General features: G+C 43.4%; 1 protein-coding gene across 6 annotated transcripts in view; it reads left to right on the top strand.

The window, feature by feature from the left end:
* The window catches only part of utrn (utrophin), a 392,537-nt gene that overhangs the window by 61,536 nt on the left and 317,226 nt on the right, over positions 1-13,775 (top strand). For all 6 annotated transcript variants that reach the window (XM_046298685.1, XM_046298684.1, XM_046298690.1 and 3 more), the window contains 4 exons: positions 3,688-3,780; positions 4,905-5,080; positions 7,716-7,831; positions 10,699-10,865. In XM_046298685.1, the coding sequence (XP_046154641.1) occupies positions 3,688-3,780; positions 4,905-5,080; positions 7,716-7,831; positions 10,699-10,865 (552 nt within the window). The remainder of the gene's footprint in view (positions 1-3,687; positions 3,781-4,904; positions 5,081-7,715; positions 7,832-10,698; positions 10,866-13,775) is intronic.

The raw sequence follows: 13,775 nt of genomic DNA on the forward strand, positions 1-13,775 counted from the left end.
GTGTATCTGAACTGTGTATCTGAACTGTGTTTCTGTACTGTGTATCTCAACTGTGTATCTGTACTGTGTATCTGTACTGTGTAACTCTCTATCTGTAATGTGTATCTGTCTGTACTGTGTATATGTACTGTGCATTTGTACTGTGTATCTCTATCTGTACTGTGTATCTCTATATGTAATGTGTATCTGTACTTTGTATCTGTACTGTGTATCTATATCTGTACTGTGAACCTGTACTGTGTATCTGGATCTGTACTGTGTATCTCGCTATCAGTACTGTGTATATGTACTGTGTATCTGTCTGTACTGTGTATCTGTACTGTGTATCTGTCTGTACTGTGTATCTGTACTGTGTATCTGTCTGTACTGTGTATCTGTACTGTGTATCTGTCTGTACTGTGTATCTGTACTGTGTATCTGTACTGTGTATCTCTCTATCTGTACTGTGTATCTCTCTATTTGTGCTGTGTATCTGTACTGTGTATCTGTACTGTGTATCTATATCTGTACTGTGTATCTGTACTGTATATATGTACTGTGTATCTGTATCTGTACTGTGTATCTGTACTGTTTATCTGTATCTGTACTGTGTATCTCTATCTGTACTGTGTATCTCTATCTGTAATGTGTGTCTGTACTTTGTATCTGTACTGTGTATCTATATCTGTACTGTGTATCTGTACTGTATATATGTACTGTGTATCTGTATCTGTACTGTGTATCTGTACTGTTTATCTGTATCTGTACTGTGTATCTGTACTGTTTATCTGTATCTGTACTGTGTATCTGTACTGTTTATCTGTATCTGTACTGTGTATCTGTACTGTGTATCTGTATCTGTACTGTGTATCTGTACTGTGTATCTGTATCTGTACTGTGTATCTGTACTGTGTATCTGTATCTGTACTGTGTATCTGTACTGTTTATCTGTACTGTTTATCTGTATCTGTACTGTGTATCTGTACTGTGTATCTGTACTGTGTATCTGTACTGTGTATCTGTACTGTTTATCTGTATCTGTACTGTGTATCTGTACTGTGTATCTGTATCTGTACTGTGTATCTGTACTGTGTATCTGTATCTGTACTGTGTATCTGTACTGTTTATCTGTACTGTGTATCTGTATCTGTACTGTGCATCTGTACTGTGCATCTGTACTGTGCATCTGTACTGTGCATCTGTACTGTGCATCTGTACTGTGCATCTGTACTGTGCATCTGTACTGTGCATCTATCTGTACTGTGCATCTGTACTGTTTATCTGTATATGTACTGTGTATCTGTACTGTGTATCTTTATCTGTACTGTGTATCTATCTGTACTGTGTATCTGTATCTGCACTGTGTATCTGCACTGTGTATCTGCACTGTGTATCTGTACTGTGTATCTATCTGTACTGTGTATCTATCTGTACTGTGTGTGTATCTGTACTGTGTGTGTATCTGTACTATGTATTTCTCTGTACTGTGTATCTGTTTCTGTACTGTGTATCTGTACTGTGTATCTCTATCTGTACTGTGTATCTGTACTATGTATCTCTCTATCTGTACTGTGTATCTGTACTGTGTATCTCTCTATCTGTACTGTGTATCTGTTTCTGTACTGTGTATCTGTACTGTGTATCTGTACTGTGTATCTATCTGTACTGTGTGTGTATCTGTACTGTGTGTGTATCTGTACTGTGTATTTCTCTGTACTGTGTATTTCTCTGTACTGTGTATTTCTCTGTACTGTGTATCTGTACTGTGTATTTCTCTGTACTGTGTATCTGTACTGTGTATTTCTCTGTACTGTGTATCTGTACTGTGTATCTGTACTGTGTATCTGTTTCTGTACTGTGTATCTGTACTGTGTATCTCTATTTGTACTGTGTGTCTTTCTATCTGTACTGTGTATCTCTCTATCTGTACTGTGTATCTCTCTATCTGTACTGTGTGTCTGTACTGTGTATCTGTACTGTGTATCTCTATCTGTACTATGTATCTATATCTGTACTGTGTATCTCTATCTGTACTGTGCATCTGTACTGTGTATCTCTCTATCTGTACTGTGTATCTGTACTGTGTATCACATGTGTGTGTGATAATGCAGGCATGATTGGGTTAATGGAGGTTGGGGTTAAGAGTTTAAGGGTCATGGCTGAGAGGTCACTCATTGCCCCCCTGACCCCAGGAATAGTGTTCCAGAATGTTCCATTCTACCCCCTGTGTGTTTGTAATCACTCCATCACTCCATGAATGTAAGCTTGTCACATGATTAGGCTGGTGTCACAGGGTGTTGGGGATATCATTAGACACTTTTAATCCACTTTAGCACTTTTTACATGTGGGGTTTCTGGGTTTCAATTGACCACACACAGCAGCCTACAGCTGTAGAGGTGAGGACAGCTGTGGGAGACTGAGATTAGTTATTGGATCACAAGAAAGCCCGCAAAGCAGCTTAATGGTACAAGTTGTTAATCTTGAGTATTACGGCATGTTCAACTTTCTATAAGGGAAGGTAATAAAAAGCATTTTGACTTGACTTTTTAATATCTTGACCTCTCTGTGTCTCTGTCTTTCTGTCTCGATGTCTGTCTGCTTTATTGGCTTGGGAAACATGTGTTAACATTGCCAAAGCAAGTGAAGTAGTTAATAAACTAAAGTGAAATAAACAATAAAAATGAACAGTAAACATTACACTCAGAGAAGTTTCATTACAAATGTCATTATGTATATATACAGTGTTGTAACGATGTACAAATGGTTAAGGGGAAAGTAAATAAGCATAAATATGGGTTGTATTTACAATGGTGTTTGTTGTTCACTGGTTGCCCTTTTCTTGTGGCAACAGGTCACAAATCTTGCTGCTGTGATGGAACACTGTGGTATTTCACCCAGGAGATATGGGAGTTTATCAAAATTGGGTTTGTTTTCAAATTCTTTGTGGATCTGTGTAATCTGAGGGAAATATGTGTCTCTAATATGGTCTTAATACATTGGACAGGAGGTTAGGAAGTGCAGCTCAGTTTCCACCTCATTTTGTGGGCAGTGAGCACATAGCCTGTCTTCTCTTGAGAGCCATGTCTGCCTACGGCGACCTTTCTCAATAGCAAGGCTATGCTCACTGAGTCTGTACATAGTCAAAACTTTCCTTAAGTTTGGGTCAGTCACAGTGGTCAGGTATTCTGCCGCTGTGTACTCTCTGTTAAGGGCCAAATAGCATTCTAGTTCGCTCTGTTTTTTTTGTGTTAATTCTTTCCAATGTGTTAAGTATCTTTTTGTTTTCTCATGATATGGTTGGGTCTAATTGTGTTGCTGTCCTGGGGCTCTGTGGGGTGTGTTTGTGAACAGAGCCACAGGACCAGCTTGCTTAGGGGACTCTTCTCCAAGTTAATCTCTCTGTAGGTGATGGCTTTGTTATGGAAGGTTTGGGAATCGCTTCCTTTTAGGAGGTTGTAGAATTGACCGGCCCTTTTCTGGATTTTGAAAATTAGCGGGTATCAGCCTAATTCTGCTCTGCATGCATTATTTGGTGTTTTACGTTATACGCAGAGTCTCAATTTGGTGTTTGTTCCATTTGATTAATTCAGACCCCAGACCTCACAACCATAAAGGGCAATGGGTTCTATAACTAATTCAAGTATTTTTAGCCAGATCCTAATTGGCCTTTTGATGGTTGTCTCTCTCTCTTCCTCTCACTAACTCAGGTGGATCTGGTAAACATAGGAGGAACAGACATTGTTGATGGAAACCACAAGCTGACTCTGGGTCTCATCTGGAGTATTATCCTCCACTGGCAGGTGAACGCACGCACACAGAGAGATGAGTTTGCCTTGAGTGTACTGTCCACTGAGGACGTAGCTTTGAACGATCAACTAAAGAGCTGTTGAATAGGCAAATATTTTCTGCGTCTCAGACATGTGACAGGACTTGTATAATTGGTGTTCTACTTACAAACCCTCCTCTTTTGCCTGTCCCTGTGTCTCTCCCCTGTCTCTCTTTTCTGTCTGTCTCTCCTCTGTCTGTCTCCCTCTCCCCTGTTCCTGCCCCTGTCTGTCTCTCTCTCTCCCCTGTTCCTGCCCCTGTCTGTCTTTCTCTCCCCTGTCCCTGTGTATCTGTCTCTCTCCCCTGTCCCTGTGTCTCTGTCTCTCTCTCCCCGGTCTGTCTCTCTCTCCCCTGTCCCTGTGTCTCCATCGGCCTCTCTCTCCCCTGTCCCTGTGTCTCCATCGGCCTCTCTCTCCCCTGTCCCTGTGTCTCCATCGGCCTCTCTCTCCCCTGTCCCTGTGTCTCTGTCTCTCTCTCCCCGGTCTGTCTCTCTCTCCCCTGTCCCTGTGTCTCCATCGGCCTCTCTCTCCCCTGTCCCTGTGTCTCTGTCTCTCTCTCCCCTGTCCCTGTGTCTCTGTCTCTCTCTCCCCTGTCCCTGTGTCTCTGTCTCTCTCTCCCCTGTCCCTGTGTCTCTGTCTCTCTCTCCCCTGTCCCTGGTCTGTCTCTCTCTCCCCTGTCCCTGTGTCTCCATCGGCCTCTCTCTCCCCTGTCCCTGTGTATCTGTCTCTCTCTCCCCGGTCCGTCTCTCTCCACTGTCCCTGTGTCTCTTTCTGTCTCTCTCCCCTGTCTCTGTGTATCTGTCTCTCTCCCCTGTCTGTCTCTCTCTCCCCTGTCTGTCTCTCTCTCCCCTGTCTGTCTCTCTCTCCCCGGTCTGTCTCTCTCTCCCCTGTCTGTCTCTCTCCCCTGTCCCTGTGTATCTGTCTCTCTCCCCTGTCGGTCTCTCTCTCCCCTGTCTGTCTCTCTCTCCCCTGTCTGTCTCTCTCTCCCCTGTCTGTCTCTCTCTCCCCTGTCCCTGTGTCTCTGTCTCTGTCTCTCCCCTGTTTCTGTGTCTCTCTTCCCTCTGTGTTTCTCCCCTCTCTATATGTATGGTCCCTCTCAGGTGAAAGACATCATGAAGGACATCATGTCCAACTTGCAGCAGACCAACAGTGAGAAGATCCTGCTGAGCTGGGTGAGGCAGTGTACCCGCTCCTACCAGGACCACGTCAACGTGCTCAACTTCACCACCAGCTGGGCCGACGGACTGGCCTTTAACGCCATCCTGCACCGCTTCAGGTCAGAGGGTCAGGGGGCCAGGGGATGTTCCGGTAGCAACAGTGTCACCCTAATGGTTGTATATCTATCCAACAGTATACTGTTTAGATCAGGGGTTTCCAACCCTGTTCCTGGAGAGTTACACTTCTGTAGGTTTTCACTCCAACCCTGTTCCTGGAGAGTTACACTTCTGTAGGTTTTCACTCCAACCCTGTTCCTGGAGAGTTACACTTCTGTAGGTTTTCACTCCAACCGTGTTCCTGGAGAGTTACACTTCTGTAGGTTTTCACTCCAACCGTGTTCCTGTAGAGTTACACTTCTGTAGGTTTTCACTCCAACCCTGTTCCTGGAGAGTTACACTTCTGTAGGTTTTCACTCCAACCCTGTTCCTGGAGAGTTACACTTCTGTAGGTTTTTACTCCAACCGTGTTCCTGGAGAGTTACACTTCTGTAGGTTTTCACTCCAACCGTGTTCCTGGAGAGTTACACTTCTGTAGGTTTTCACTCCAACCTCAGTTGTAACTAAAATGATTTAGCTTACCAATCAGATAATTATTATACTGAACAAAAATGTAAATGCAACATGTAAGGTGTTGGTCCCACGATTTAATGAGCTGAAATAAAAGATCCCAGAAATGTTCCATACCCACAAAAAGCTTATTTCTCTTACATTTCTGCACAGATTTGTTTACATCCCTATTAGTGAGCATTTCTCCTTTGCCAAGGTAATCCATCCACCTGACAGTTGTGGCATATCAATAATCTGATTAAACAGCATGATCATTACACAGGTGCACCTTGTGCTTGGGACAATACAAGGCCACTCTAAAATGTGCAGTTTTGTCACACAACACAATGTCACAGATGTCTCAATTGGCATGCTGACTGCAGGAATGTCCACCAGAGCTGTAGCCAGATAATTGAATGTTAATTTCCTTACCATAAGCAATTTTAGAAAATTTAGCTGGACGTCCAAACAGCCTCACAACTGCAGACCACGTTTAACATTGCCTGCCCAGGACCTCCACACCCGGCCTTTTCACCTCAGACCACGTGTAACCACGCCATCCCAGGACCTCCACACTTCACCTGCGGGATCGTCTGAGACCAGCCACCTGGACAGTTGATGAAACTGAGGAGTATTTCTGACTGTAATAAAACCCCAGAGTTGGAGTTATAACCTACAGGACAGTAGCTCTCCAGGAACAGGGTTGGAGTTATAACCTACAGGACAGTAGCTCTCCAGGAACAGGGTTGGAGTTATAACCTATAGGACGGTAGCTCTCCAGGAACAGGGTTGGAATTATAACCTACAGGACGGTAGCTCTCCAGGAACAGGGTTGGAGTTATAACCTACAGGATGGTAGCTCTCCAGGAACAGGGTTGGAGTTAAAACCTACAGGACAGTATCTCTCCAGGAACAGGGTTGGAGTTAAAACCTACAGGACAGTATCTCTCCAGGAACAGTGTTGGAGTGAACACCTACAGGACAGTATCTCTCCAGGAACAGTGTTGGAGTGAACACCTACAGGACAGTATCTCTCCAGGAACAGGGTTGGAGTTAAAACCTACAGGACAGTATCTCTCCAGGAACAGGGTTGGAGTGAACACCTACAGGACAGTATCTCTCTAGGAACAGGGTTAGAGATACCCGGTCTAGATGTCTCGTTCTGTATACCAAGACCTGGACAGTGGCCATGTTGAAAATGTTTGTTTTCTGAACATTTTCAGTGTAGAAGGTGGTAAAATGTGTGAAATTCTATATCTTGCCCCTAAACGCTACTGCTTTAACCTAAATCCAGCAGCAAGCAGCTCATTCAACACATTAACCAGACCAGTCTTATCTCAGCATTTAAACAAGTCCAATTCTACCTCACTGGAGTTGAGAAAGAGGCTCTAAATAGCAGTGTATGAGGCCCTATCTGGCCCCCTGGCTGTGTTTGCTCTGAGGGTCTCTCTCTCTCTCTCTCTCTCCCTGTGTGTGTGTGTGTTGGTGTCAGCCCAATGCTGTGTCACTAGGGAAAGATCACAGCAGCCATGGCGGGGTAACTGCTTGCGTGGCGTGTCGCCATTTTTACATCTGTCATGTCACAGATCGTGTGGATTTGACCCTGTGTGTGTATCAATCAATCACATTTTATTTGTCACATGCTTCGGAAACAACAGGTGTAGACTAACAGTGAAAATGCTTACTTACGGGTCCTTTTCCATCAATGCAGAGTGTGTGTTTTCTAAAAATGTTTTTGCTTTGTCATTATGGGGTATTGAGTAGTTTAAAAAAAAGATTCATTCCATTTTAGATAAGACTGTAACATAGTAAAATTTGGGGTCTGAATAGTTTCTGAATGCACTGTATAGATACAGTACATATAGATGTGATGGGATGTATAGAGATTATGGATAGAATATATAGTATATCTGAAGAATACGTTAATAGAATAGTATATGTATAGCAATAGTTGAATAGTATATAGACAATAAGTACTCTTATGTACAGAACACTGGATCTATCACACAGAGTATTCTATGAAAATAACTGGTTCTTTGCAAGGAAACTACATTGGGAATGTTGTTTGGAGCACAGAGGCCTTGATTTGACGTTGATTTAATGTTGATTTAATGTTGACTTGATGCTGCTGGTGTGTTGTTTCTCCAGGCCCAATGTGTTGAGCTGGGACAGGGTTCTGAGCCTCAGTCCAGTGGAGAGACTGGACCATGCCTTTACTGTAGCCAAAGACCAGCTGGCCATAGAGAGACTACTGGACCCTGAAGGTACAAATAAAAATGGAGGAGAGTGTATATCATATATATATATAGCCTACAGTGGGGCAAAAAAGTATTTAGTCAGCCACCAATTGTGCAAGGTCTCCCACTTAAAAAGATGAGAGGCCTGTAATTTTCATCATAGCTACACTTCAACTATGACAGACAAAATGAGAAAAAAAATCCAGAAAATCACATTGTAGGATTTTCTATGAATTTATTTGCAAATTATGGTGAAAAATAAGTATTTGGTCACCTACAAAGCTTGGGGTCAAATCTCTTCCAATTACCTCAACAAATTGACGACTAGCATGCCAAAGGACTAGAAGACTGTAATTTCTGCAAATGGAGGATTCTTTGACAAAGCAAAGTTTGAAGGACTCAATTATTTAAATTAAAAATCATTATTCATAACCTTGTCAACGTCTTGACTATATTTCCTATTAGTTTTGCAACTAATTTCATATATGTTTTCATGGAAGTCAAGGACATTTCTAAGTGACCCCAAACTTTTGAACGGTAGTGTATATAACGAACACCTTCCTATTATTGAGGTGTACCCCCCCCCCCCCCCCCCAGCCTCAATTTGTCAGGGCATTGGACTCTACAAGGTGCCAAGCGTTCCACAGGGATGCTGCCCCATGTTGACTCCAATGCTTCCCACAGTTGTGTCAAGTTGGCTCGATGTCCTTTGGTTGGTGGACCATTCTTGATAAACACAGGGAACTGTTGAGCATGAAAAACCCAGCGGCATTGCAGTTCTTGACACAAACCGGTGCGCCTGGTGCCAACTAGCAGGCCCTGTTCAAAGGCACTTTACATTTTTTTGTCTTGCCAATTCCCCCTCTGAATAGCACACATACACAATCCATGTCTAAATTGTCTCAAGGGTTAAAAATAGTTATTTAGCCTGTATCCTCCCCTTCATCTACACTGATTGAACTGGATTTAACAAGTTACATCAATAGGGGATCATAGCTTTCATTTGGTCAGTCTATGTCATGGGAAGAGCAGATGTTCTCAATGTTTGTATACTATAGACTTACACTATATATACTAAAGTATGTGGACACACGTAAAAAAACGTCTGTCTTCGGTTGCAACACTCACTACCAAGTTCCAAACTACCTCTGGAAGAAACATCAGCACAAGAACTGTTTGTCTGGAGCTTCATGAAATGGGTTTCCATGGCCGAGCAGCCGCACACAATCACCATGCACAATGCCAAGCGTTGGCTGGAGTGGTGTTAAGCTCGCTTATATTGGACTCTGGAACAGTGGAAACGCATTCTTTGGAGTGATGAATCACCATCCGGCAGTCCGACGGACGAATTTGAGTTTGCCAGGAGAACACTGCCTACCCCAATGCATAGTACCAACTGGAGAGTTTGGTGGAGGAAGAATAATGGTCTGGGGCTGTTTTTTATGGTTTGAGTTAGGCCCCTTAGTTCCAGTGAAGGGAAATCTTAGCATTACATCATATAATGACATTCTATAAGATTCTGTACTTCCAACTTTGTAGCAACAGTTTGGGGAAGGCCCTTTCCTGTTTCAGCATGACAATGCCCCTGTGCACAAAGTGAGGTCCATGCAGAAATGGTTTGGAACACTGATTGTGAGCCAGGGCCAATCGTCCAACATCAGAGACCAACCTCACTAATCCTCTTGTAGCTGAATGGAAGAAAGTCCCCACAGAAATGTTCCAACATCTCGTGGAAAGCCTTCCCAGAAGAGTGGAGGCTAATAGCAGCAATGTTCCAACATCTAGTGGAAAGCCTTCCCAGAAGAGTGGAGGCTGTTATAGCAGCAATGTCCAACATCTAGTGGAAAGAATTCCCAGAAGAGTGGAGGCTGTTATAGCAGCAATGTCCAACATCTAGTGGAAAGAATTCCCAGAAGAGTGGAGGCTGTTATAGCAGCAATGTTCCAACTTCTAGTGGAAAGCCTTCCCAGAAGAGTGGAGGCTAATAGAAGCAATGTTCCAACATCTAGTGGAAAGCCTTCCCAGAAGAGTGGAGGCTGTTATAGCAGTAATGTTCCAATTTCTAGTGGAAAGCCTTCCCAGAAGAGTGGAGGCTAATAGAAGCAATGTTCCAACATCTAGTGGAAAGCCTTCCCAGAAGAGTGGAGGCTGTTATAGCAGCAATGTTCCAACTTCTAGTGGAAAGCCTTCCCAGAAGAGTGGAGACTGTTAGCGACAGGGGACCAACTATTAATGCCCATAATTTTGGAATTAGATGTTTGACGACCAGGTGTCCACATACCTTGACGACCAGGTGTCCACATACCTTTGGTCATGTAGTGTATATATTTTGACATTTCACAGACATACATATATCACAGTCCTAAGTTTTTATGGGCAAGTGATCGGTTTTATGTCTTTACCAGTTCTTAAATTTGCCGTAGGTGTCCTGTTCTCTACATGTGTGGATACACACGGTTTTGTGTGTAGTCCTAGCACGCAACGTTCAGTTTGTGTAGTTCTGGGTATACACACGCTGTTATGTTATGCCTGTAGAGCAAGCCAACATGAACCATGTGGAACTACACAGCATGCCTTGGCCTCTATCTTTCTTTCTCTCTCTCTCTCTCTCTCTCTCTCTCTCTCTCTCTCTCTCTCTCTCTCTCTCTCTCTCTCTCTCTCTCTCTCTCTCTCTTTCTCTCTGTCTCTCTGTCTGTCTCACATACACACTCTCCCTCTATCGATCATTCCCCTGAAATTGTTCTCCTACTGTTCGTTTGCTCCTTCACCTCCCTTTCCCTCTTTAATTTCCTAATCCCCCTTGTCTGATCCGCTTATATCTGTCTCGCTCCCTCTCCTCTTTCCCCCCTTCCCCTCTACCCCATCTCCTCCTCTCCTCTTCCTTTTGCTCTCAGACGTGGCAGTTCAGTTGCCAGATAAGAAGTCCATCATCATGTATGTGATGTCCCTGTTTGCTGTCCTGCCTAAAGATGTGACTATGGAAGCCATCAGAGAGGTGGAGACCTTGCCCCGCAGATACAAGGTGGAGCCTGACGAGAGCAAGGCCCTCAGCAGAGCACAGGTACAATCAGTTCAACGGGCCAGAGCTTACATTAGCTGTTTACCGCTGATGGTATTACATGGCAATATAGCATGATAATAAACTGACACGAGCCATGCTGATGTAGAGGCCAGGCTGATGTTAAAACCGATCTTCATACATTGTATAACATGCACTTCGTAAACTAGAGTTGTATTACAAAGAATGTGGTGTGAATCCAACTCTATCAGTCCCATCTTCGCTCAGTGTCTCTGGCTGTATCAGAATGAGTGAGTTCAGCTGACAGACCCTACTTCTCTCTCTGTGTACTGTAGCTGGCTAGAATGAGTCACCCCTCTGCTTCAAAGACCCACTCCGCCAGTCCTCCAGTCTACTCCCAGTTACTCTGCTAATGAAAAGCTCTGCTGGAGCTCCCTGAGTAGAGTAGGAACGGGGAAGTGACTCACCCTACTCCTCATTCTAAAAATGGCCTTTAACGTTAAAGAGAGAGAGAGAGAGAGAATGTCTCCAAAGGAGTAGGGAATAATATATAATTTGTCTAAATTTAATTGACATGTATTTCCAATGCCACATCTAACATACTGCTAGTCTTTATCCTTCTATCACATCAGTCAGTTCTCTGACATATCACTGAATTTAGCAGGGGAATAATGTTATTTATTTGGGTAAGTACCCCTGGCATGCTCTTAATTTCCACAATTTAAGTGTTTTGTGGACTTCTCCCAGGTGGAAGGCGAATGGACCTAAACCAGTCTTTATTGCCCTCGGAAGAAAACTTCCCACACTTGGAGAGCGCGCTGGAAAAGTATATTTTAACAGGGCTAGAGTGGTCCAATGAGGGTTGACTTTCCTGGCACACATGCTGTCCCCACAGGAAGTGATATTGGTGGTTGGATACAGAAGGAAGGATGAACAGGGAAAATCTTTGTGCTTTTCTGTGTGTGTTTTTATGTAGATTTAGAGTCTAGTTAATGCTTTCAATGCAGAGTTTAAAAAACAAGTTTGCACTTTTACTCTCATAACATTGTTTATTGCGTTAATTTGTGTTTTCTCATCAGAAGTTATTCGCTTGCTGAAAACATTGAACAATCTATGCTCCCTGGACTGAACTTCTCACAGTGAGGATTGTGATGCATTACAAGCTATATTAACACTTCTATATTACATTAAACTATGAATGCAGCAACACAGTTGAAGAATATCATATGGAGATAACTAAGTGTTCTCCACAACCAAACCACAGATATTGTATAGCATGAAAGTGAATAAGTAGAGCCAGGCTCCATAGGCTGACAGCTCTCTCTCTCTCTCTCTCTCTCTCACTCTCTTTATGTATTTCCCTCCCTATACTCCCAGGCTCTGCACTAACAAAGACATTTAAAACATGTGGGCGCCTCTTCCAAATCTCCAAATGCCATGGAATATTTTCAACAAATGACCTTTTCCTTTCTGCCGCAGAGAATTCTGGGTAATTTCATGGGGATAAAACAAAGGTCTGTTTGAGTTGGGGCGATTTGAGTCCTAGCATCTATTAACATCACTCTCATCTTTGTCTTGGCACGCCCGGCGGCTGTACTGATTTCTATCCATCTACTCTTCCATTCATCTCTGGTTACAGATGAAAGTGTTGTTCCGTTATGACTCTTGTCCCCAAAATACCCCGTAGCACTTGTTGTCTAATGCCTGGATTTCCAGGCTGGCAGTGCTGTTGAATGTCACTGAATAAGGAATAACTTCCAAGAAGTTACAGCCAGGCTGTTACCTGACTTAATCCACATTTATCTAAATAAATCACCCACTCCCCCATCTCTCCAAACTCCCCCATTACATTAGAGTTGGCAGGTAGCCTAGCGGTTATGATCGTTGGGCCAGTATCTGAAAGGTTGCTGGTTCGAATTCCAGAGCCGACTAGGTGAAAAATCTGTCAGTGCCCTTGAGCAAGGCACTTAACCCTAATTGCTCCCGTAAGTCGACCTGGATAAGAGCGTCTGCTAAATTGTACAAATCTAAATTAGAATTGATTAAAGAGTTTGTTCAAATAATTTCTTAGCTGTCAGGAAGCAGATCAGACGTAGCAGGGAAAGAGGTTGTGAAGAGAAATTGCACACTTGTTACACAGCTTGGCTTCCCTCTGCTCTGGTTAATTGGTGCATGCTCTGGGCTCTCTGATCAGGAAGTATATTAGTTAGAATCAATCTACAGAGTACCGCTTGGGACATAAAGTACAGTACACTGGTAGGGACCAGGCCACCACTTCTCACCTCTCACTCCTACTTTCTCACTCTCTCTTTTTTGTTTTCAGTTAATTGAACATTTACCATTTATTTTATATTCAATCTCATTCTTTGTAACTTTAATAAGTGTGCAACTTTTCATTTTCTTCTAATGTGTCCAAAATGGCATCCTACATTTGCCTCCAGCCCAATGGGAATAGGATGCCATTTCAGACACAGCCCACGTCTACCCCAGCCAGCTCCAGTACAGTGTTTGTGTTCAGCCTAGTCAGAGAGTATTATTCCTGGAATGAGGGTTGACCTGCCTGGCTGGCCAGGCTAGTGGCACCACACCTCCCAGTGTCTGGCTCTGGGCTGGGGCCTTTATTTAGCTAGGCTGCCTCCTGTTTGTCTTCCGGGCCCTGGGTGGGTCACTGATCCCCCATCTAAACTGCCTTCCTCTTATGCAGCAGAACCAGGCTTCTCCTAGTCGTCTGGGCCTATTTTAAGATGACATTCACACGGAATGTGTTTTGATTGAGAGTTTCGAATTGTGATTGGTTGTGATGATAATGCTGTGAAAAGGTCATCCAAAAGGGATCTCAGCATTTATGGATATTGTGATTTGATTTACAGTTTTTAACCTTGTGAGTGGGACTGTTGATTATTTAGAGCACCATGCTCTTACCTACTAAACCACTGTATAACCTATGAGTGT

The sequence above is a fragment of the Oncorhynchus gorbuscha genome, linkage group LG14, assembly GCF_021184085.1.
Source record: "Oncorhynchus gorbuscha isolate QuinsamMale2020 ecotype Even-year linkage group LG14, OgorEven_v1.0, whole genome shotgun sequence".
In the NCBI taxonomy this organism is placed as follows: Eukaryota; Metazoa; Chordata; class Actinopteri; order Salmoniformes; family Salmonidae; genus Oncorhynchus; species Oncorhynchus gorbuscha.